The 25,802-nt window shown below is 44.5% G+C and overlaps 1 protein-coding gene and 1 pseudogene across 5 annotated transcripts in view; one reads left to right on the top strand and one right to left on the bottom strand.

Moving 5' to 3' along the window:
- Positions 1 to 25,802, top strand: part of RABGAP1L (RAB GTPase activating protein 1 like) — a 690,515-nt gene that overhangs the window by 610,909 nt on the left and 53,804 nt on the right. The window contains exon 1 of one of the 5 annotated variants that reach the window (XM_063939670.1): positions 20,341 to 22,184. The exons of the other annotated variants lie outside the window; for them this stretch is intronic. Within the exon in view, the coding sequence (XP_063795740.1) occupies positions 22,074 to 22,184 (111 nt within the window). The 5' untranslated portion in view covers positions 20,341 to 22,073. Of the gene's footprint in view, positions 1 to 20,340; positions 22,185 to 25,802 lie in introns of those variants that run through there. 5 annotated transcript variants of the gene reach the window in all.
- LOC134959091 (5S ribosomal RNA) lies at positions 18,972 to 19,079 on the bottom strand (annotated as a pseudogene).

Genomic DNA, 25,802 nt, shown 5'->3' with positions numbered 1-25,802 from the left:
TATGTGTTTCCACCACTCCCTTTAATCCTAAAGATTCTCAAAAGAATAAAAAGAGATAAGGTTCCAGCAATTCTTGGCTCAGGACTGGCCAAGACGGGCCTGGTATGTGGATCTACTGTAGAGGACCCGTGGCCTTTACCTCTTCGCAAGGACCTTCTCCAACAGGGACCGTTCGTCTATCAAGACTTACCACGGCTACGTTTGACGGCATGGAGGTTGAGCGTCAAATTCTAGCCTGGAAGGGGATCCCCAATAGGGTTATTCCAACCCTGATCCAAGCCAGAAATGGGGTAACATCTAAACATTACCACCGTATTTGGAAAAAAATACGTGTCTTGGTGTGAGAACAGGAAAATTCCTGCGGTGGAATTTAAGTTGGGGTGTTTTCTCCTTTTTCTGCAGTCAGGTGTGGATGTGGGGACTACGTCTGGGCTCCATAAAAGTCCAGATTTTGGCCTTGTCCATTTTCTTCCAGAAACAATTGGCTTCTCTCCCTGAGGTTCAGACATTTTTGAAGGGGGTTCAGGACATCCAACCTCCCTTTGTGCCTCCTACGGCACTTTGGGATCTCAACGTTGTGTTGCAGTTCCTGCAATCGGATTGCTTTGAGCCTTTACAGGACGTTGACGTCAAGTTTCTTACATGGAAGTGTTGGCCTTGGCTTCTGCGAGGCGTGTGTAGGAGCTGGGGGCGTTGTCTCACAAAAGCCACTATTTGATTTTTCATGAGGATAGGGCTGAACTCAGAACTCGTTAGCACTTTCTTCCCAAAGGTGGTGTCTGCGTTTCATATCAACCAACCTTTTGTGGTGCTGGTGCTTACTGACACCTCGGCTACTGCAAAGTCCTTGGATGTTGTGAGGGCTTTGAAGATCTATGTGAAACGGACAGCTCGTCACAGAAAATCTGACTCGCTGTTTGTTCTCTATCATCCCAATAAAATTGGGTGTCCTGCTTCAAAGCAGACTATTGCACGTTGGATCAGGTTAACTATCCAGCATGCTTATTCCACGACAGGTTTGTCGTGTCCAAAGTCTGTACAGGCCCACTCTACTAGGTCGGTGGGTTCTTCCTGGGCAGTTGCCCGTGGTGTCTCGGCTTTACAGCTTTGCCGAGCAGCTACTTGGTCATGTTCGAACACGTTTGCGAAGTTTTACAAGTTCGATACTTTGGCCTCTGAGGACCTTGGTCAATCAGTTCTGCAGGAACCTCAGCACTCTCCCACCCGGTTTGGGAGCTTTGGTACATCCCCATGGTACTAACGTGGACCCCAGTATCCTCTAGGACAGTGGTCTCCAACCTTAATTGGGGTGTGAGCTACTTTCGGAAAATAAAACCTCTGAAGGAGCTCCCCCCAATGCGCGCGTGTGTTCCTGCGAAAGTAGGTGTGGCCTCACAACTACAAGTAATGGCGCCCCACGTAGTGCCATATACACATATAATGCCCTCCAGCAGTGCTAGATACAATGCCCCCACGAGTGCCAGATACAATTCCCCCCGCAGTGCCATTTAAAATGCCCCCCGCAGCGCCAGACAAAATGCCCCCCCCCCCACCGCAGTGTCCGATACAGTGCCCCACACAGTGCAAACCCTTGCTGGCTTCTTCTACTGCCACCGGTGCTGCTCCTCCTGTATGAGGGTCGGAAGGGGAGGAGAGTGCAGCGTGCGCCTCTCCTGTGAAGTCCGGAGAGCGGCTGCGGTGAGGGTGACAGAGTCTCTGGCGGCAGGCATTTAAAATATGGTGCCGGTAAGTGAGCCAATCAGAACTCGCGGTCCGGCAGCCAATCAGGTGCCGCCACTGCCGGTCCACGAGCTGTGATTGGCTGACGGCCGGCACCATATTGAAAATGAAGGGAGGAGGAGTGCCAGTGAATGCCCAAGCCTATGCGCTCTGTGAGCTACCGAAAATACTGCGACGAGCTACCGGTAGCTAGCGAGGTACTGGTTGGACATCCTTTTCTCGTAGTCCGTAGAGGAAACTGGGCGCCTGCCCAGTGCTTCGTTTTCTTCCTGCACTGTTACTTGGTTAAGTATTGTTGGTTCAGTGGTTGCTGTTCCTGGTTTAAAGTTTGGTTAGCTTGGCTTTCCTCTAGTTTGTGTGTTCTGATTCGGAATCTCACACTATCCTTTTATATCCTTCTCTCAGAGTATGTCCGTCTCCTCGGGCACAGTTTCCTAGACTGAGTCTGGTAGGAGGGGCATAGAGGGAGGAGCCAGCCCACACTATCAAATTCTTAAAGTGCCCATGGCTCCTAGTGGACCTGTCTATACCCCATGGTACTAATGTGGACCCCAGTATTCTCTACGGACTACGAGAAAAGGATTTACCGGTAGGTAATTAAAATCCTATTTTATACATTCAGTTATGTAGTAAAGGGGGTGGTGCATATTAAGAAGATTAACTGAACACTAAAAGCAACAAAAGATATATAGTGTTCTTACATAGGGTACTCGTGTATTGCTTCTAACCATATTGATACAATGTAAAACTCTGTCATCAAATAAAATAAATCTTTTATTATTAACTCCAAAAAGGATTTTTTAGCAAGCAAAATTATAAAGTGACATGTGCATATTACAATCCAATGGCTGACAGCTCCCAATAACATCAGTATATTATATATAAATCAAAGCAATAATATTGCTACACACTGGTGCTCGCAGTGACAATATTTACACAATTGGGTGATTTTTTTTAGCTACTGTGCATGTGCAAAAAGAACAGGAACCCTTACTGCGTAAACTGTGAGTGCATTGGTATACACAGCTGTGTAGGGAGTTTCTATTACTTGAGATACAACTTGCGATCCCTGAGTGTTTCAGGATGGAAACTGGGAAGTGGCCTAAATTCATCGCAAACAGGTGTCATGGGAGGGTTATGGGAGTGCCATGGCCGTATTGTGGGAGTGCCATGGCCAGGTTATGGGAGTGCCATAGGCAGGTTATGGGAGTGCCACGGGCGGGTTATGGGAGTGCCATGGCCGTGTTATGGGAGTGCCATGGGCTGGTTATGAGAGTGCGGGTTATGGGAGTGCCAAGGGCGGGTTATAGGAGTGTTATAGGAATGCCATGGGCGGGTTATGGGAGTGCCATGGGCGGGTTATGAGAGTGTTATAGGAATGCCATGGGCGGGTAATGGGAGAGCCATGAGTGGGTTATAGGAATGCCATGGGTGTGTTATGGGAGTGCCATGGGTGTGTTATGGGAGTGTCATGGGTGTGCTATGGGAGTGTCATGGGCGGGTTATGTTAGTGTTATAGGAATGCCATGGGCGGGTTATGTTAGTGTTATAGGAATGCCATGGGAGGGGTATGTTAGTGTTATAGGAATGCCATGGGCGGGTTATAGTAGTGTTATAGGAATGCCATGGGCGGGTTATAGTAGTGTTATAGGAATGCCATGGGCGGGTTATAGTAGTGTTATAGGAATGCCATGGGCGGGTTATAGTAGTGTTATAGGAATGCCATGGGCGGGTTATGTTAGTGTTATAGGAATGCCATGGGCGGGTTATGTTAGTGTTATAGGAATGCCATGGGCGGGTTATAGTAGTGTTATAGGAATGCCATGGGCGGGTTATAGTAGTGTTATAGGAATGCCATGGGCGGGTTATAGTAGTGTTATAGGAATGCCATGGGCGGGTTATGTTAGTGTTATAGGAATGCCATGGGCGGGTTATGTTAGTGTTATAGGAATGCCATGGGCGGTTTATAGTAGTGTTATAGGAATGCCATGGGCGGGTTATAGTAGTGTTATAGGAATGCCATGGGCGGGTTATAGTAGTGTTATAGGAATGCCATGGGCGGGTTATAGTAGTGTTATAGGAATGCCATGGGCGGGTTATAGTAGTGTTATAGGAATGCCATGGGCGGGTTATAGTAGTGTTATAGGAATGCCATGGGCGGGTTATAGTAGTGTTATAGGAATGCCATGGGCGGGTTATAGTAGTGTTATAGGAATGCCATGGGCGGGTTATAGTAGTGTTATAGGAATGCCATGGGCGGGTTATAGTAGTGTTATAGGAATGCCATGGGCGGGTTATAGTAGTGTTATAGGAATGCCATGGGCGGGTTATAGTAGTGTTATAGGAATGCCATGGGCGGGTTATAATAGTGTTATAGGAATGCCATGGGCGGGTTATAGTAGTGTTATAGGAGTGCCATGGGCGGGTTATAGTAGTGTTATAGGAGTGCCATGGGCGGGTTATAGTAGTGTTATAGGAATGCCATGGGCGGGTTATAGTAGTGTTATAGGAATGCCATGGGCGGGTTATGTTAGTGTTATAGGAATGCCATGGGCGGGTTATGTTAGTGTTATAGGAATGCCATGGGCGGGTTATAGTAGTGTTATAGGAGTGCCATGGGCGGGTTATGAATGCCATGGGCGGGTTATGTTAGTGTTATAGGAATGCCATGGGCGGGTTATAGTAGTGTTATAGGAATGCCATGGGCGGGTTATAGTAGTGTTATAGGAATGCCATGGGCGGGTTATAGTAGTGTTATAGGAATGCCATGGGCGGGTTATGTTAGTGTTATAGGAATGCCATGGGCGGGTTATGTTAGTGTTATAGGAATGCCATGGGCGGTTTATAGTAGTGTTATAGGAATGCCATGGGCGGGTTATAGTAGTGTTATAGGAATGCCATGGGCGGGTTATAGTAGTGTTATAGGAATGCCATGGGCGGGTTATAGTAGTGTTATAGGAATGCCATGGGCGGGTTATAGTAGTGTTATAGGAATGCCATGGGCGGGTTATAGTAGTGTTATAGGAATGCCATGGGCGGGTTATAGTAGTGTTATAGGAATGCCATGGGCGGGTTATAGTAGTGTTATAGGAATGCCATGGGCGGGTTATAGTAGTGTTATAGGAATGCCATGGGCGGGTTATAGTAGTGTTATAGGAATGCCATGGGCGGGTTATAGTAGTGTTATAGGAATGCCATGGGCGGGTTATAGTAGTGTTATAGGAATGCCATGGGCGGGTTATAATAGTGTTATAGGAATGCCATGGGCGGGTTATAGTAGTGTTATAGGAGTGCCATGGGCGGGTTATAGTAGTGTTATAGGAGTGCCATGGGCGGGTTATAGTAGTGTTATAGGAATGCCATGGGCGGGTTATAGTAGTGTTATAGGAATGCCATGGGCGGGTTATGTTAGTGTTATAGGAATGCCATGGGCGGGTTATGTTAGTGTTATAGGAATGCCATGGGCTATAGTAGTGTTATAGGAGTGCCATGGGCGGGTTATGAATGCCATGGGCGGGTTATGTTAGTGTTATAGGAGTGCCATGGGCGGGTTATAGTAGTGTTATAGGAATGCCATGGGCGGGTTATAGTAGTGTTATAGGAATGCCATGGGCGGGTTATAGTAGTGTTATAGGAATGCCATGGGCGGGTTATAGTAGTGTTATAGGAATGCCATGGGCGGGTTATAGGAGTGTTATAGGAATGCCATGGGCGGGTTATGGGAGTGCCATGGGCGGGTTATGAGAGTGTTATAGGAATGCCATGGGCGGGTAATGGGAGAGCCATGAGTGGGTTATAGGAATGCCATGGGTGTGTTATGGGAGTGCCATGGGTGTGTTATGGGAGTGTCATGGGTGTGCTATGGGAGTGTCATGGGCGGGTTATGTTAGTGTTATAGGAATGCCATGGGCGGGTTATGTTAGTGTTATAGGAATGCCATGGGAGGGGTATGTTAGTGTTATAGGAATGCCATGGGCGGGTTATAGTAGTGTTATAGGAATGCCATGGGCGGGTTATAGTAGTGTTATAGGAATGCCATGGGCGGGTTATAGTAGTGTTATAGGAATGCCATGGGCGGGTTATAGTAGTGTTATAGGAATGCCATGGGCGGGTTATGTTAGTGTTATAGGAATGCCATGGGCGGGTTATGTTAGTGTTATAGGAATGCCATGGGCGGGTTATAGTAGTGTTATAGGAATGCCATGGGCGGGTTATAGTAGTGTTATAGGAATGCCATGGGCGGGTTATGTTAGTGTTATAGGAATGCCATGGGCGGGTTATGTTAGTGTTATAGGAATGCCATGGGCGGGTTATAGTAGTGTTATAGGAATGCCATGGGCGGGTTATAGTAGTGTTATAGGAATGCCATGGGCGGGTTATAGGAGTGTTATAGGAATGCCATGGGCGGGTTATGGGAGTGCCATGGGCGGGTTATGAGAGTGTTATAGGAATGCCATGGGCGGGTAATGGGAGAGCCATGAGTGGGTTATAGGAATGCCATGGGTGTGTTATGGGAGTGCCATGGGTGTGTTATGGGTGTGCTATGGGAGTGTCATGGGCGGGTTATGTTAGTGTTATAGGAATGCCATGGGCGGGTTATGTTAGTGTTATAGGAATGCCATGGGAGGGGTATGTTAGTGTTATAGGAATGCCATGGGCGGGTTATAGTAGTGTTATAGGAATGCCATGGGCGGGTTATAGTAGTGTTATAGGAATGCCATGGGCGGGTTATAGTAGTGTTATAGGAATGCCATGGGCGGGTTATAGTAGTGTTATAGGAATGCCATGGGCGGGTTATGTTAGTGTTATAGGAATGCCATGGGCGGGTTATGTTAGTGTTATAGGAATGCCATGGGCGGGTTATAGTAGTGTTATAGGAATGCCATGGGCGGGTTATAGTAGTGTTATAGGAATGCCATGGGCGGGTTATAGTAGTGTTATAGGAATGCCATGGGCGGGTTATGTTAGTGTTATAGGAATGCCATGGGCGGGTTATGTTAGTGTTATAGGAATGCCATGGGCGGGTTATAGTAGTGTTATAGGAATGCCATGGGCGGGTTATAGTAGTGTTATAGGAATGCCATGGGCGGGTTATAGTAGTGTTATAGGAATGCCATGGGCGGGTTATAGTAGTGTTATAGGAATGCCATGGGCGGGTTATAGTAGTGTTATAGGAATGCCATGGGCGGGTTATAGTAGTGTTATAGGAATGCCATGGGCGGGTTATAGTAGTGTTATAGGAATGCCATGGGCGGGTTATAGTAGTGTTATAGGAATGCCATGGGCGGGTTATAGTAGTGTTATAGGAATGCCATGGGCGGGTTATAGTAGTGTTATAGGAATGCCATGGGCGGGTTATAGTAGTGTTATAGGAATGCCATGGGCGGGTTATAGTAGTGTTATAGGAATGCCATGGGCGGGTTATAGTAGTGTTATAGGAATGCCATGGGCGGGTTATAGTAGTGTTATAGGAATGCCATGGGCGGGTTATAATAGTGTTATAGGAATGCCATGGGCGGGTTATAGTAGTGTTATAGGAGTGCCATGGGCGGGTTATGAATGCCATGGGCGGGTTATGTTAGTGTTATAGGAGTGCCATGGGCGGGTTATAGTAGTGTTATAGGAATGCCATGGGCGGGTTATAGTAGTGTTATAGGAATGCCATGGGCGGGTTATAGTAGTGTTATAGGAATGCCATGGGCGGGTTATAGTAGTGTTATAGGAATGCCATGGGCGGGTTATAATAGTGTTATAGGAATGCCATGGGCGGGTTATAGTAGTGTTATAGGAGTGCCATGGGCGGGTTATAGTAGTGTTATAGGAGTGCCATGGGCGGGTTATAATAGTGTTATAGGAATGCCATGGGCGGGTTATGTTAGTGTTATAGGAATGCCATGGGCGGGTTATAGTAGTGTTATAGGAATGCCATGGGCGGGTTATAGTAGTGTTATAGGAATGCCATGGGCGGGTTATAGTAGTGTTATAGGAATGCCATGGGCGGGTTATAGTAGTGTTATAGGAATGCCATGGGCGGGTTATAGTAGTGTTATAGGAATGCCATGGGCGGGTTATAGTAGTGTTATAGGAATGCCATGGGCGGGTTATAGTAGTGTTATAGGAATGCCATGGGCGGGTTATAGTAGTGTTATAGGAATGCCATGGGCGGGTTATAGTAGTGTTATAGGAATGCCATGGGCGGGTTATAGTAGTGTTATAGGAATGCCATGGGCGGGTTATAGTAGTGTTATAGGAATGCCATGGGCGGGTTATAGTAGTGTTATAGGAATGCCATGGGCGGGTTATAGTAGTGTTATAGGAATGCCATGGGCGGGTTATAGTAGTGTTATAGGAGTGCCATGGGCGGGTTATAATAGTGTTATAGGAATGCCATGGGCGGGTTATAGTAGTGTTATAGGAGTGCCATGGGCGGGTTATAATAGTGTTATAGGAATGCCATGGGCGGGTTATAGTAGTGTTATAGGAGTGCCATGGGCGGGTTATAGTAGTGTTATAGGAGTGCCATGGGCGGGTTATAATAGTGTTATAGGAGTGCCATGGGCGGGTTATAGTAGTGTTATAGGAGTGCCATGGGCGGGTTATAGTAGTGTTATAGGAGTGCCATGGGCGGGTTATAGTAGTGTTATAGGAATGCCATGGGCGGGTTATAGTAGTGTTATAGGAATGCCATGGGCGGGTTATAGTAGTGTTATAGGAATGCCATGGGCGGGTTATAGTAGTGTTATAGGAATGCCATGGGCGGGTTATAGTAGTGTTATAGGAATGCCATGGGCGGGTTATAGTAGTGTTATAGGAATGCCATGGGCGGGTTATAGTAGTGTTATAGGAATGCCATGGGCGGGTTATAGTAGTGTTATAGGAATGCCATGGGCGGGTTATAGTAGTGTTATAGGAATGCCATGGGCGGGTTATAATAGTGTTATAGGAGTGCCATGGATGTGTTATTTGAGTGCTTCTTAATGTGACTGCGCTTTCTTTCGCAGAACTGCAGCCACAGTAGCCACTGCAAAGAAAGTTACATGGGAAACTCTGTGCTGGGTGTGATACAGAAGATAGACATTAAATAGATAGACAGTCATTATGTCGATAGGGTCAAAAGGCTGACACAAAAAAAAAAAATTGGGTGTTATTTTGTGTTTTTTAACATTTTTCTACCCACATTTGTTGAAATGCGTCCACTTGTGGGCTCACTACGCTTCGCTCGCCATAAGGTTACTGAAGGTAATAGTTTGTGACACGGATAGTAAATGCAGCAAAAGTTTTTTTAGGGTTTTTTCAAATTTTTACAACATGTTGCCCATATTTCAACCTTTTATCCTGTCGACCTTTTGACTGTCTAGCTATCAACCACCTACCCTCTGCGCCAGCCAGGGGCTGCTCCACGGGTCTGTGTTCATCCGATGGTGCACTGACAGTGGAGTGATTGGATTCACCAGCGCACTTCAGCAAAGTTTCTATAAGTGCAGTGGGCGTGGCAGGATGTGCTCAGTCCGTCACATGTACAGTGGGAATGCTTACATTGGCATTTGCATATTTCTGCACTTGACAGTCAGTGAATAATCGCAGCCGCGCAATGATCTCCCTGCACCTCTGCATCAAGCCGCTGTGAGATGAATCCAAATAGCAATTTTTCTTAATAAATAATTAGTATGATGATAATAGGCTTTAATATTGTCCAATCCACTGTGAGGCCAATTTAACAATTGTAGTTATTTTAACACTCCTATATTAAACTTGGTATAATGCCTTAATTGTAGGCTCTTATAAATGAAATGGGATTATTATATATTATTATTATTATTATTATTATTATCATATTCATATAGCACAAAAAAATCCTGGGATAAAAGATGCGTAGTAATAGATAATGCGGCTCTATACTTTCCCAATAGATAAAGCAGCCATATATCATATTACTGGCTTTTTATTTTATATTACATGACCATTGAGAAGTGCATTGTAAACTAAAACCCTATTTATATGATTAAGCACAGGGTACTTAGTCTAGGCGTAACTTACTTTGGTTGCTACTTTACTTCAGAGACTTTTACAGCTTTTTAAAATTAAATCAGTAGATAGTAGGGGTGTACTAAATCCGTATTTTAGTATTCGTCCGAATACTAAATCTAGTTTCAAAAAAAGGGGAACTGAGAAATATCCTAATTCGTTATTTTATTTTTTTATATAATATTTTCTTTTCTTGTTTTTTTATATAATATTTATGTACATTTATTATTATTACAATACACAACCGCATGCCATGGCATAAGTAAATAGCATAACTACATAACATTAATGTCACCTCACAGACTGGGTGGGCAAGGCAACGAACTGAAGCTAGCAGGAGTCACGGGTGAGAATAAATTAAGTACTCAGTGATCCTGTTCCAAATGTAAGGGTGAGCGGCAGGGCCGTTTCTTGGGGCAGGCGAGCAGTGGGCGCCAGCCGCGGCACTAACTGTGGCTCCCTGCTTCCCCCTCACATTCTGAGAAACTCCCCCCCCCCCCCCCCCCCCGAGCGGAGTACAGAGGGGGATCCAAGTTAGGAAAAGGGAAAGGCCGGCGCGAGGAGCGACTGGTGAGGTGGGCCGAAGAGCGGTAATCGCCTCTGTAAGTGTTCTCTCTCTCTCTCTCTCAATGTGTAAAATGGGGACACCTGCCGTAATGTGTGAAATGGGGACTCTTGCCTGCCGTAGTGTGGGGATTTAATGTATCAAGGGCATTGCGGAGTGTGGCATACCACAGGAAAAAAAATTCTACCATATTAAGCCCCACACAGTAATGCCCCCTGCATTACTGTGTGGGGCTTAATATGGTAGAATTTTTTTTTCCTGTGGTGGTCGTGATCTGTTGGAGCAGAGTCAAAAACTGGATTGTGAGGTAGTCTTTTCAGACGAGGCCACACCCATTTAGATGAGGCCACGCCCCCTTGTCGAGTGTGCGCGCACGCTTTTTTTTATCTAGGTGTGTGTGGGGGGCGCACATTTTTTTTATGTCATGGGGGGGCGCATTTTTTAATCTCGCACTGGGAGCCAAATTGGCTAGAAACAGCCCTGGTGAGCGGACAGAGTTAGTCGCTGAAGGGCAAAAGTAGACGAGGAGCACTGTTGACATGTGTAGGGAAGAATAAGAGGGAGGAGGGTCCTGCCCATAAGGGCTTAGAAACATAGAATTTGACGGCAGATAAGAACCACTTGGCCCATCTAGTCTGCTTACATAAAAGGGAAGCAATGAACAGTTGCAGGGTGAACTGGGAAAGATACATGGTGGGGAGTTGGAGAAGCATTTAGTTACAAGGAGGACTGGTACACTTTAATAAACATTAAAAAAAAAATGATGAGAGCACTTCTAAAACTGTAGAGGCTTTTTGGGTGAGGTAGTGAGTACTAAAGGATGACATTTTGGAGGTGAACGCGAGAGGAAGTGACCAGGGTGGAAGAGAGATGATGGTCAAAGGTGATGGCAGTAGAGGGTGTAGCTATCGATGATTATGGCGATATGTAGGGAAGGGCAGAGTGGTTTAATGCTTTTGTAAGTGAGGTCGAGTAGTTGGAACTGGATTCTGAGGGGGAGATGTAAGTAGATGTGGTAAGTACCAAATGTGCTATAACCAGCGCTACTTAACACCTACAACGAGCCTCGGCATGTATGAAAGCAGATAATGTAAAATCACTTTTCTCATATGTCCTAGAGGATGCTGGGGTCCACTTCTGTACCATGGGGTATAGACGATTCCGCAGGAGCCATGGGCACTTTTAAGACTTTTCAAGGGTGTGAACTGGCTCCTCCCTCTATGCCCCTCCTCAGTTTAGAAATGTGCCCAGGCAGACTGGATGCACTCCAGGGGAGCTCTACTGAGTTTCTCTGAAAAGACTTATGTTAGGTTTTTTATTTTCAGGGAGGACTGCTGGCAACAGTCTCCCTGCTTCGTGGGACTGAGGGGGCAGAAGTAGGAACCAACTTCCTGAAGAGTTTCATGGCTCTGCTTCTGGCTGACAGGACACCATTAGCTCCTGAAGGGAACTGAACGCTAGCCGTGCCTAGATGCTCACTCCCACAGCAAGCCGTCACCCCCCTCACAGAGCCAGAAGACAGGTGAGTGTTAGAAGAGAGATCTTCAATCAAGGTGACGGCTAAAAGTACCGCGCGGCTGGCGGGAGCGCAGTGCGCCATGTTGCCCACACATACACAGGCACTGCAGGGCGGGGGGGGGGGGCGCCGCCGCCCTGTGCAGCATGATACCTTATAAAACTGGCTGAAAAGGGGCATAAGATGCCAAGGCACAGTCCTACCCCGCCAGTATAAAAATTTACCTCAGAAATGCTGAGGAGAAACGCGCCATTACGGGGGCGGAGCTTTCTCCTCAGTCAGCCAGCACACTGCTCAGCGCCATTTTCTCTCTCCCCTCAGGCTACAGAGAAAACCCTGATCCTCCTACACTACTGAATACTAGTATCAGGGTGCAAAACGGGGGGGGGGGGGGGGGGGCACAGTGAAATTGGTGCTTTATATTGTGTATTGACATTATAATAAAGCGCTGCATGTCAGTGGGCATTTTATGTTTCACAGGCATTGTGTTACTGGCGCTGGGTTTGTGAACTGGCTGCTCCTATCTGTGTCCTTCTGACAGATTTTACTGTGGGTCTGTCCCCTATAAGTCCTGAAGTGTCTGTGGTGTGATTGTGCACGTGTGTGACATGTCTGAGATAGGGAGTTCTTCCTCTGAAGGAGCCATTTTAGGGACACAGAGTTGTAATGTGGTGGCGCTGCCAGCACACCACGAGCCTGAATGGATGAAAGAATTACGTGATGGTGTGAATCATATCAGTAGGAGATTAGATAAGTCTGAGTCTGGGTCACATAAGAAATTGCAAACATTGTACATACTGATACCGACACGGACTCTGATTCCTGTGTCGACGATAGTGATTCCAGGGGGATAGATCCCAAAATTGGCAAAAAGCGTACAATATATGATTGTTGTTATAAAGGAGGTCTTATAAGTTACAGAAGCCCCTACTGTACCTCAGGAGAAGGCTTATTTCTATAAGGAAAAGAAATGTAAGGTAACTTTCCCTCATTCCCTCGAGCTAAATACTCTTTTTGAGGGAGTTTGGGTGAATCCTGAAAATTAATTTCATATTCCCTAAAGGATTCAGGTTGCTTATCCTTTCCAATTAGAGGACAGGAAAAGATGGGAATCACCCCCGGTGTTGGACAGTGCTCTGTCAAGGTTAACAAAAAAAGGTGATTCTCCCTGCACCTGGGACGGCTTCACTAAAGGAGCCGGCAGACCGCAAAATGGAGACTACGTTGAAATCTATTTATGTGGGCAATGGTACGCTGCTCAGACCCACCATTGCTTGCGCGTGGGGGAGTCGTGCTATCGAAAATACTTCTAAGTTAGGTCATATGAAAGACACTGCTGCATAGATGCTAGAAGCTATGAAGGATATTGGACTCTTGGGTTCAACAACCGCTACCATGGCAGTATCAGCTCGGAGGGCGTTGTGGATTCGCCAATGGAATGCTGATGCAGATTGCAAAAGGAATATGGAGGCTCTCCCATATAAAGGTGAGGCCTTATTTGGTGATGGGCTGGATGCATTAGTCTCGGCGGCTACCGCAGGTAAGTCGACATTCTTGCCTTATGCTCCTGCACCGGCGAAAAAGACATCACTCTCACATGCAGTCCTTTCGGCCCAACAAATACAAAAAGGCCAAAGTTTCCCGCCGGTCACCTGATCCCAACCCGGAGGTGGAATGTTTTTTTCAATTTGTTACCGTGAATAGGTGTGTTGGGGCCCCAGTGCATTGCTCTGCCCGGGGCCTGTAATTCTGTTAGGACAGCTCTGCCAGAGGGTGGCCAAGTCTCCCAAAGGCCTCCTGTGTCTGCCCACTGGCTGGGATTTAGATGACCAGCCAGCATATTGTATCTGTGGTGTTAAAGGGACATAAAGGTGAACTACCCAATCACAGGCAACAGATGTATTTTTGTGCAGGTCAGAGGGAACACACAATGACATGTACGCACACAGTTCAGTGACACGCCCATAAAACGGACCATCTCCGGGCATCCGCCCAGGAACGCCCTGCACTTTTCCAAATAATTTCTGATACCATGCGTCTCAATCGCAACAGCGTCTTTGTGGGTACACACTCTGTAACACATTTGCCTTAAGGATTTTCATGATCGCACAAGTAGCAAGAAATATCCTTCAATAATAGGTGACTTATCTAACACCAAAATCCAAACGATACCTGAAGTGCAAAGCAGAGGAACTTACATTTGCAATTTCACAATCCTGAAAAATTCCAGGATTGTCTCTGGAATTTCCAATTCATTCTGTCTACGGGGGGGTAATGCAGACCTGATCGCTAGGCTGCGTTTTCGCACAGTGGGCGATCAGGTCTAAACTGTGCATGCGTATGCACCGCAATGCGCAGGCGCGTCGCACGGGTACAAAGCGGATCGCCGCTAAGCGATGGGTTTGTGCGAAGGATCCATTGGCACAGAGCGTTCGCAAGGATATTTACAGGAAGAAGGTGTTTGTGGATGTCAACTGACCGTTTTCTGGGAGTGTTTGGAAAAACGCAGGCGTGTCCAAGCGTTTGCAGGGCGGGTGTCTGACGTCAGTTCCGGTCCTGAACAGGTTGAAGCGATCGTAGCGGCTAAGTCCAGGGCTACTCAGAGACTGCACAAAATCTGTTTGTACAGTTCTGCTACACATGCGTTCGCACCCTTGCACAGCTAAAATACACTCCCCCTGTAGGCGGCAACTATCTGATCGCAGCAGTGCAAAAATCACCTGCTAGTGATCAGGTCTGAATTAGGCCCCTATGTGTATAACGCAGATCTGTGTGTGAAGGGTTTTATTGCTGGTTGTCCATAGAGACATAAATGACATTTGGAGATCCCTTATGCATAGGGCAGCATTACAAAACCTCCCGACTTACTACTAACCAGGTTCACACACCGCTCCCTGCAATCTCCTGCTCACAAAGGAGCATTGTGACTAGCAGAGTAGCAGAGTCCACGCATGTTCCGGATGTAAGTGAGAGCCATAATCAGGGTCCATTTATGGGTCTCTGCAATATGAATGACCTGCGAGACCATGGTGTGCCCGGCAGACAGAAGCCGTTTTCTAGACGGCCCCTGGAGGGCAGCCTTGCGCAGTCTGGCTCATTTATTTAAAACGAGACACAATAAGGCTGAGGGTACTGCAGGATACACAGTATAGCCGGCCACATAAATGTGCCATATGGCAGGCTGCGTGCATTGTGCTGATTGCCGCGTTTCTGAATGTCGTCTACCAGATCAAAAAGATTTCAATAACAAAGAAATATTGATAGGTTAAAAAAAAATACTTTCATGTAGCTCTATATGTAGATCAGTGCAGTTTCTACTCCTCTTATTACCATATGCAAAGGCAATTTGTGCTGTGTTCTCTTTGTAGTGTACTTTCTGCTCTGTTATCAGTCAATGAGTGCTGTATGCTTGTGTATGACATGTCTAGTGCTGGTTTCATGCTGCTGCTGCGCACTCCATTGTGTGTAGGGGGAACAGTGGGCACACCTGGACCGCTCAACGTTCACGCTCATTATTCCTTCCAGCAGCTTATGTGTAACTTGTTAGGGAGAAGCTCATTTTGAAGATCTCAGGGACGTTTTTAAAAAGGTAAATTATGCGTTAGCAATATGAAAAGTGTATTCACACTTATTTAATATATATATTTTTCTGGTCTAGTTGTAGGATTGGAACCCAGCTGATCGTCAACTGTTGTTGAATTAGGTTGAGTTATGCACTACAAGCAATCTATTGGTATAGAACATGCTGGGAGTGCTATGGCTTTTTATTTCTATACATTGTGGGTTCATAAGCAGAAATCCCCCTACATTTGTAAAGCTCTTATATCTCTTACTAGGGATGGCCATCGGTGGGCTATTAATCGATGGTTGCCATCGATGGTACCATTGATGGATAACCTCGATGGTGGGAAACCATCTGTAAGGTAACCATTGATGGTTTCAGCCATCAGTGGTCAGCCCTACTTTAGTATTAAGCACGGCGCGGACCAATCAGTGCCTGGGGGCGTAGCTTCATGGGTGTCGGGGACGGAGCTATGCTCCATGTCCCCAACACCCTGGGGAGAAAAAAATAAAAAATATTCAATAGCTTCTTACCATCGATGGCGGGAAACCGTCTGGTTCTCCCCCATCGATGGTAAAAGTAGTTACCATTGCTGAGAGACCATCAATGATTTTGATTCAAAATCATCGATGGTCGATGGCCATCCCTATCTCTTACATCTGCTCTTCAGAATCTTCAGCATTTCCTACCTGGACAAGGATTTCTTTAGTCCCCAGCAGCAGACTCGTCCAGCTCTGAGTTGATAATGCAAGCACTGGGAGCACAGTCATTTACAGAGCACCCCACACTTCTCATTAATATCCTGTGCATATTCTGTTATTACTAACAGCGATGTGGGGGTCTCTTGTGCCCTGAGACGGGATGTGGTCAATTTACCTACAGTCAAAATACCAACAACTATTGGCCGATGGTCAAAATACTGACATTTAAAGGTCAAACAGTCGACATGAGTTTTTCATGATTTTTTTATTGAAACTGACTTTTTCATACTTTACCATCCCAGTGGACCTGGAGGGAGAATATAATAGTGTGCCATGCGCAGCAAGGCACCATGCCCGACACATGTCGACATACACAAATAATTGAAAAACTTGTGTTGACTTTTTGGCCTGTCGACATTTTAAATGTCAGTATTTTGTCCCTGTCGGTATTTTAAATGTCTGTATTTTAACCTTGTCGGGATTTGACAGTCAGTCAATTGTTGTCTGTATTTTGACCGTCGGGATTTTGATTGTAGGTATTTCATACTAAACCCCCTGAGACACCAGGATCTTTTAGTATAATGGGAGAGTGAATTCAGTCATGCTGACTATCAAGCTGCCAGGCTGGACAGCCAGATGGCAAAACTTATGTAACAATGGTGGCCATTGTCCACAATTTCCTCTGCCATGCGAAATTGCTCCAAATCCAGTAGGATGACATCTTCTAAAGCACTATTTCCCAACTCCAGTACTCAGGGACCTCTAACAGTGCATGTTTTCCAGATCACCTAGTTTGCGCACAGGTGTATTACTGGTTGACACATTCTACAGGATTCACTGGTGGTGCTAATAGATTCAGTGATACTGTGGAGATGTGTAAAACCTGCACTGTTAGAGGTCCCTGGAGACTGGAGTTGGTAAACTCTGTTGGAGCGGTCACTCTAGAGCACAGTACAGTCGATGGAAAAATGGATCCAACACAATCTGACCGTTGTGGACAGAAAAGTAGATATGTTGTATATTCATCCTCATTGAGTTTTGCTATAAGCAAGAAATGTCTTTTAAGGCGCAACATTAATGACGGATCCTTCCGCTTGGCGTGGGCATTGGGAAATAGAATTATTGTCCAATTTGGCCACCACATAAATGCTGAATTTCAATCAGATGCAGCCAATCAGACGCTTTGGACCAGCAGTTGGATAAGTTCATGCATCTTAGTGGCTTGTTCATGTGGTCAGTAGGTAACGACACACCTTACTGATAGATACTGTTTGCATTTACAAACGAGCCAGATAATATCTTAACTATTTCAGTGGCATCATTATTAGCCATCTGGGCTGTTTTCAGGTAACACATGTTGCAGCCGACCTGGAGTCCCAGACCCTTCTAAATTACCATTATCACCACCTCTTTACCAACCATAATATGGACAGATTCAGTGCAGCCAACCTCAAATCATTCTACTGGAAGCCTGTTCAAGAGTAAAAATGGACGGCATGTAAATTCTAATCTAGTCGCAGCTAATATTCAGCAGTTGCCCAGATGCTGCAACATGGGTCTGGGACTCCAGGTCTGCACCAAAAAGGTTGACACCAATTAATCAACACATCTTAGGTCGACATGGGCAAAGGGTCGACATGAACAAGGTCGACATGGAAAGAGGTCAACATGAGGTGTTTTTTTGGGGGGGGTTTTGGTGTCGTTTTCTTCGTAGAGTAACCGGTAACCCCAATTAGTGCTCGCTTCGCTCGCCATGCTTCGGGCAAGGTTACCGTTCCCAATCGTAGTCCACCTGGATCGTAATGTATAAAAAAGTTCAAAAAATAATTAAAAAAAAACCCTCATGTCGGCCTTTTGTCCCTGTCGACCTAAGGTGTGTCGACCTTTTTTGTGTTGACCTAGAGTCTGGATACCATTTAGAATGTGTAAATAGTGTAGGCCCAAAGTGCAGAATTTGTGTAGGTTTTAGAGATGTGCGTTGCAGGTGAAACTGGAAACCTCTTTCTTACTGTCACTTTTGGGGTGATTTATGTTGATTTTGAGCTAATGTTCATCACAGACTTGTTGAAATATTAAATGTGAGGACATTGTTGCGTTTGTTTATTTTGATCCTGTGTGTGACTGAGTCTGAATCTGTATATGAAGTTCTACAGTGCAGCAGGCGAGGGTTTTTTTTCACGCAAATTCCAGTGTGCTTCATATCCATCATATCCATATCATGCACACAGATGTACAAGTGTATATCAAATTAATCAGTGCAGTCTCTTGAAGATGTTTGTCATATCTGTTTACAAAGACACGTCTGGATGGGAAAGAAACAACAAAGAATCTCCGGGAAACTGGCAGTTCACTTGCGCTAATCATCTCGCACCATATGGCGCATTGAAGTTCACCCCAAACATGGAACCTATTTCTTGAAGCTGATATACCTAGATCTTATCTCATCTATGTATTTGTGCACACTGAAGATAAGAGAAAAGACCAAAAAACCTTTTTTGGGAGCACTCTTGATTATTGAATAGGTGTGATGTAAATGGAGATGTCAGTAATTAAAACTTAACCTTTAATTGATCCTTGTATAAAAAATTATAAAAATGTAAAAATATGATGATTGGCAATCAAATGATGCTACTAATAGGAGGATCTTGTTGACCTTTTTAGCATATGTGGTACAAGATCGTTATGTAGGTGAAAATATGTATATATACCTTGGATAACTTCACCAGTTATGGTAAGGGACGAAAAGTGCAAGCAAATGATGGTCAAATCTAGGGAGGGTGTCTGACTGTGAAAAAATAATTTATGAAAAAAGAGAGGGAAAGAAAAGGAAAAGTGATAGGGATGAAGGTCTCCTTGGAAAATGGCCCACTGCACCTGGTATTCTCAGGAGGTTCCCCTTCCTAGTACTGACCAGGCCATACCTGCTTAGCTTCCAAGATCGGGCGTATTCAGGGTAGTATGGCCGTGGGCCGTTTGTTGAAGGAGAAGAGATTACCACTTCTGCTGTCTGTACTATACATAAATCAAAACTCAGTTTGAATATGCCCAATCTTGTCCGATCTCGGAAGCTAAGCAGGTATGGCCTGGTCAGTACTAGGAAGGGGAACCTCCTGAGAATACCAGGTGCAGTGGGCCATTTTCCAAGGAGACCTTCATCCCTATCACTTTTCCTTTTCTTTCCCTCTCTTTTTCTCTCTTTTTTCATAAATTATTTTTTCACAGTCAGACACCCTCCCTAGATTTGACCATCATTTGCTTGCACTTTTCGTCCCTTACCATAACTGGTGAAGTTATCCAAGGTATATATACATATTTTCACCTACATAACGATCTTGTACCACATATGCTAAAAAGGTCAACAAGATCCTCCTATTAGTAGCATCATTTGATTGCCAATCATCATATTTTTACATTTTTATAATTTTTTATACAAGGATCAATTAAAGGTTAAGTTTTAATTACTGACATCTCCATTTACATCACACCTATTCAATAATCAAGAGTGCTCCCAAAAAAGGTTTTTTTGTCTTTTCTCTTATCTTCAATGTAGTTCATCTACAAATTTCCTGGGAGCACCACCAATCAAAAAGCAGTTCTGAAATTGTGTTGTAAACTGCTCACATATTGGTTAACATATCATTCTAATATTTACACACTTATATGGTACTGGTGCGGATTCACACTCATCATAGTAGTATTTGTGCACACTACAAGACAGATTACTGTGTGATAGCTCATTTTCATTGGTTTAACCCTTATTTGCCCAGGTACTTCTTTCGCAAGGGGCACAATCTCCCACCCCAGCAGTGGGTACCTTTGTGATAGCTACACACTTTCCCCTACAAATGGCAAAATAAATATTCTTGAATATTTTTGGTCAGTAGAAATACCCATTCATTGTAAAACACAAAATGTGTCTGTTAGCAGCGGCACAATTCATGGCATGTAGAATAGGGAAGTCCTCTCCTTATCTTTGTTAATATTCAAGCTTCAAGGCTAAAATTAACCATAAAAGCAATTTTTTTTTTCAAAAACATCCTGTAGTTTCTTACAAAGCCGCTACAATATTTCCTTTCTTCTCTCTTTTTTTTTTTTTTTGTGAGCTGTGGCTTTAAGGAAATGGTGATCAGTATCTGTACGTGCTTTTCTGCCTCCACCCTCCCCCAGCCCTGGTCACAGAATGCCATTTTTCTACCATTAACCGAGCAGAATGCTTATAAAATGCTGCGCGTCCTGACTGTTTGCGAAGACTCTGTCCCCAGCCTATTGTTGCTGGGCGTTGGACTGAGAGGCCAGGGGAATTATGGGAAGCAGCATCCCCTGCAACAGGTGTCCCCTTCTCATTGTGCATCTTCTGTATACCCAGGCTCTGCAAGAGGCTTGTGCTGGGGAAGATCTCTGTGAGAGCGCAGTGAAAAGGATATTTCACATTTAACAGGCTCCCCTGGCAAAGTGACAGCACCTAACGTCTTGTGGGAGGGAGCAGCCTCTCCCAATGAGATAAGGACAGCAGACAGGTGCTTACTTCTTTCGTTACATCCTGGTTACACCACAGACCTCAACCTTGCTTATTTTCTCTCGGAGTGTGTGTAAATCAATAATCTGAAGGGGTATTGGCATAACATTCTGCAGGGAGAGACAGCAGTTCTGGCTGAACACCCAGTGCACAATGAGTTAATGGTTCTAATCTCCAGGATGTCATCAAATATTTCATTTTCAGCCTATTAAAAGCCTCTGCGTTATCAGGATGGCAGCAGAATATCTTCCTGTTCTCCGCCTGCAGAGAGTATGGAAATTGCCTCTGGTGCTGCTGCTCTGTACATTATCCCTTGCTGCTGTTTTAGCAGCCTATTGAAATGTAAGTGGCCAGCATGTCACTGCCAATATTGCACCTGGGCTTCAGGAAGAAGACGGAGAGGAAACAGGGGAAGATGAACGTGGGGGGAAAGTGAAAGTGTCACACCGTTTGTGCTGCAGACTAACAAGAGCGAAGAGTTTTCCGAACACAAGCTCCACGGCCAATGGAAAACCGCCTCTTAAATATGTATGAAATCCACCTCTGCTTCTGCTTTGAGAAAAACGTCAAGATCTAGATAACATTTTACTTCTCCGCTAATTACTTTTTTTTTAACACCTGCTGCATTAGTTCTGTTTTTTTTTTTTTTTTGTTAGTTTTTTTGTTTGTATAACTTTTAAAAGGGCATTTTTTTAGCATATTTTATTGCTATACTGTACACTGGTTCACGGGCTAAAAGTTTCTGTAAAGCTTTCTGTAGACTGTGATCATCTCGGATGTCATATGACAATGACACACGAGTTCCTGCTCTTTTTATTTATATTTATTTAGGAATTTGTAGTAACTTGCTCAGATTTAGCAGAGGTAACCCAGACTGTGTGTTGGTTTTCTTTTTTTTTTACAATGTTTTCGTACGGTACCAAGAACTAGCTGATGTAGCAGACCTAGGTTCTCCCGGCATATTTAGAATATTTTCACAGCTCTAAGCTCCCTCCTTCACATATACTGCAAGGCACTCATGCTTTGTGATTAAGTGTGTGTGTATTTGTTACGGGTATCAATCCTGCTAAGACCCTTTCAGCGGAGACCCACTATGGAGTGACTTCCAAACTCTGACCATTGACCTTTTACTTACACTGGGACTAATTCTGGGACTTTTGTGTTCCTGAAATTGAAACTCTTGTGAATAGAGAATTCACTGATCTGAGGGTCATACATATTCAGTGAACAGGATCCAGGTGACACAAGCTCCTCCCCAAGAGCCCACCTGAACATCCTACAACAGTGAGAGTACACTTGCTGAAAGTTGAACCTTGGTGGGCTCCTCCCTGATACTCAGGACCTATAAAGTCTCTGGGTGCTCACATGTGACCCCCATTTTGGAACAAGTTGGATCCCTCTCACAAGTGACATACGACCCCCTAACCCTCCCAGCTGCACCTGCCAAGATGATGGAAGAAATCTCAATCTCCATGGCCTATGATGCCCATATCTTCAGCCAGCTCTCGGATGAGGACATTGTGGCCAAACTGGTGGAAATCAGCAAGCCTAAACCTGTGGTAAGTGGGAATGTCCTGAGTAAAGACTGTGCTCTGCCTTGTCTCCATCTACACAGTACATGCTGTCATTTGGTGCTTATAGGGACTGAGTAGAGACATATTACAGATATTGCATGCATGCCATGTTTTCAATGTAAATGAAATGTATTTAGGCTACGGCATACTTACAGGGCACAGGCTTATGCTGTGTTAATAGTGTAGTAGATTTATTGTGTTTGCTATAAATCTCTCTTGAGAAACAGCTGTACAGATGGTTGTTTCACAGGATTGCAAGCTCACAGGCACGTTACATCTATTCCATTAGAGTACTGTGACTTCAGCTGGATACAGTACTGACGTGGGAGATTGTGGATACAGTGGCACACTTTTAAAATGTGAATTTGCAAGACAGAGTGAGAGACCTATATTGTGTGGAATGTCCACAAGAGTGCATTAAGTACGTGTATATATAAGCAATACATGAGAGTTTCAGTATATTGTAATAATACATACAAAACAATGTTTCTGTTTGCTGTCCCTAAGCTCTGTACACATAATGTTTGGGTGCTATGTGTTTGGCCCTTGCCAGCTATCCTGTCTGTATATCCTTAGTAACTGCATAAAATCAGGGACATACAGTAGTAAGGTTACCATAGTAACCATAATACCGTACAGTTTCACTGCTTTAGGTAAAGGGTCAGAACAGGCTTGTGTGCAGTAGTTTATCAGGCCAGGTTATTCATAGGAGATATGTGACTTGTTCTGTGTGTTTTATCTGTGGTCATTCATGTTCCACCTGGTAGGCACGAAGGACTAGTGTACTCGGAGAGCATAAACACGCCAATCTATACAACTATAATCTATCAGAACAGAATGCATTATACTGTCCATAATTTGTCAAAGTATCAGTAGAAACATTTTTCTTGAGCAAAATTCTTTGTTTACGTTAATATTGGAAAGTTACTGTACAGGTCATTATTTTTATCTATTTTGAAACCTTCTCGCTACATATTCCAGTTATGGCAATAATCTAATTTTGCAAATGTTGGTTTTTATTGCATGGTGGTTTCCTTTTCTGCGTCTGTACCATAGACTAAAAGGGCAAAACTCTATATAAATTCTACATTTAGTACATTGACTGTAGGGGGCTGGATTGCACATATATCTTTTTTTAGTTTATTATGTAATGTTTCTTTCCTCGTTTGTTTGTGGTACAACCCTTTTATTGTATTTACTGTGACGTATTTGGAAGTAAATCAGTTGAATCTAGTCTAACTAACTAGAACACCACATTACTTTATGGTATGCTGATAAGCTAATGGGTCTGTCCTTTTACGTTTTATTGCTTAAGTTACCCGCATAGTTTTATCGTATGTTCTCTACTGCAGTATGATTTTTCCCAGTGGGGAAATATATATTTCAACTCTAAAAATGTACTATATTTCTAATTATAGAGTTGAGATTCATTTTCTAAAAAAATGTCAGCACCTCCAGCTGTTGTGGGACTACAAACCAGTTGACTGGGCAGCATGGAGGGTGTAATGGTTAGCATTGCTGCCTCCCAGCACTGAGGTCTTCAATTCCCACAGTCCAAAAATGTACTGGTAGGATAATTGTCTTCTGACAAAATGTATCCCTAGTGTACATGTGTGCTAATGTGTGGGTATATATGTGTGTAATTGTGAGGTATAGATGTACATGTGGTAGGGACTAAAGATAGTAAACTCTATAAAAATAAGTTAAATAATAACTAATTAATGATTGGCTTCTTTGTAGAGGTATTCCCTTATGATGTGACCATCAGGGGACAGTGTTCCGTTGGAGTACATTAAGGGACTGGGGGGCAGATGTATTAACCTGGAGAAGGCATAAGGAAGTGATAAACCAGTGATATGTGCAAGGTGATAGCGCATCAGCCAATCAGCTCCTAACTGTTACTTTACTTATTGGAACTGATTGACTGGTGTGTTTATCACCTTGCACATATCACTGGTTTATCACTTCCTTATGCCGTCTCCAGGCTTAATACATCTGCCCCTCATTTATCAACCCTTGGAGAGTGGTAAATAGCACGGTGATAGAGTACCATGCCAATTATCTCCTAACTGCCATGTAACAGAGTGGGTTTGAAAAATGACAGGAGCTGATTGGTTGGCATTTTAGCACTGTGCTATTATCACTCTCCAAGGCTTGATAAATCTTGGCATAAATTTGTAAGTATGTGGATAAGTGATTCTCTAGCTGCCAGGAAACCTGCTTATAATTAGGATTTATGTATCTACTATAGATGTAAAAGACTAGGGGGTATATGCAATTGCGGTCGAATTCCCGAAATTGTCGAAAAACTGGACTTTTTCGCCCAAAAAAAAAAATCGTCAATGCAATTCAGTACTTTCCGTCAAAAAAACGGACTTTCAAAATTTTACTTTTTGAAATTCGACTTTTGTCAAATTCGACTTTTCTGCAATGATACAAATGCTGCATTTTCGACAAAAGTATATTCAATTGAAGTTTGGAAATTCGACAACAGTGCTTTTAGACAGTAAATTCGTGATTTTCAATCCGCCACACTTTGGTGGGTGAAAGTAATAAAAAAAAATTTAAAACATGTTTTTTTGGGTGTTTTTTTTTTTTATTGGTAATAGCATATCTATTTATATTAGAAGGGATTAGGTACTTGGTTTGTCTTTTTTGGAGGCACAAGTATTATTTTTATATTTTTAAAAAAAATATTTAAATTTTTTATTTTTTTTAAAGATGGAATGGAAAAATCCTGAAATAAATGGTGTGGGGTCCCCCCTCCAAAGCATAACCAGCCTCGGGCTCTTCGAGCTGGTCCTGGTTCTAAAAATGCGGGGGGGGGAATGGACAGGGGATCCCCCGTATTTTTAAAACCAGCAGCGGGCTCTGCACCTGGTGCTGGTGCAAAAAATACGGGGGACAAAAAGAGTAGGGGTCCCCCGTATTTTTAACACCAGCATCGGGCTCCACTAGCTGGACAGATAATGCCACAGCCGGGGGTCACTTTTATACAGTGCCCTGCGGCCGTGACATTAAATATCCAACTAGTCACCCCTGGCCGGGGTACCCTGGGGGAGTGGGGACCCCTTCAATCAAGGGGTCCCCCCCCAGCCACCCAAGGGCTAGGGGTGAAGCCCGAGGCTGTCCCCCCCCATCCAAGGGCTGCGGATGGGGGGCTGATAGCCTTGAGAAAAGTGTAAGAATATTGTTTTTTCCAGTAGTACTACAAGTCCCAGCAAGCCTCCCCCGCAAGCTGGTACTTGGAGAACCACAAGTACCAGCATGCGGGAGAAAAACGGGCCCGCTGGTACCTGTAGTACTACTGGGGGAAAAATACCCAAATAAAAACAGGAGAGACACACCTTGAGTGTAAAACTTTATTGCACACCTGCCGACACACACACATACTTACCTATGTTGACACGCCGACTGGCACGTCTCGTCTCCGACGATCCGGGGTACCTGTGAAAAGAATTATACTCACCTGATCCAGTGTCCAGAGATAAATCCACGTACTTGGCAAAAAAAAAAAAACACGAACACCCGAACCAGCGGACTGAAAGGGGTCCCATGTTTACACATGGGACCCCTTTCCCCCGAATGCAGAGAGACCCCCCC

Source organism: Pseudophryne corroboree, chromosome 9 (genome assembly GCF_028390025.1).
Source record: "Pseudophryne corroboree isolate aPseCor3 chromosome 9, aPseCor3.hap2, whole genome shotgun sequence".
In the NCBI taxonomy this organism is placed as follows: domain Eukaryota; kingdom Metazoa; phylum Chordata; class Amphibia; order Anura; family Myobatrachidae; genus Pseudophryne; species Pseudophryne corroboree.
This window is presented reverse-complemented; position numbering and strand designations above follow the sequence as displayed.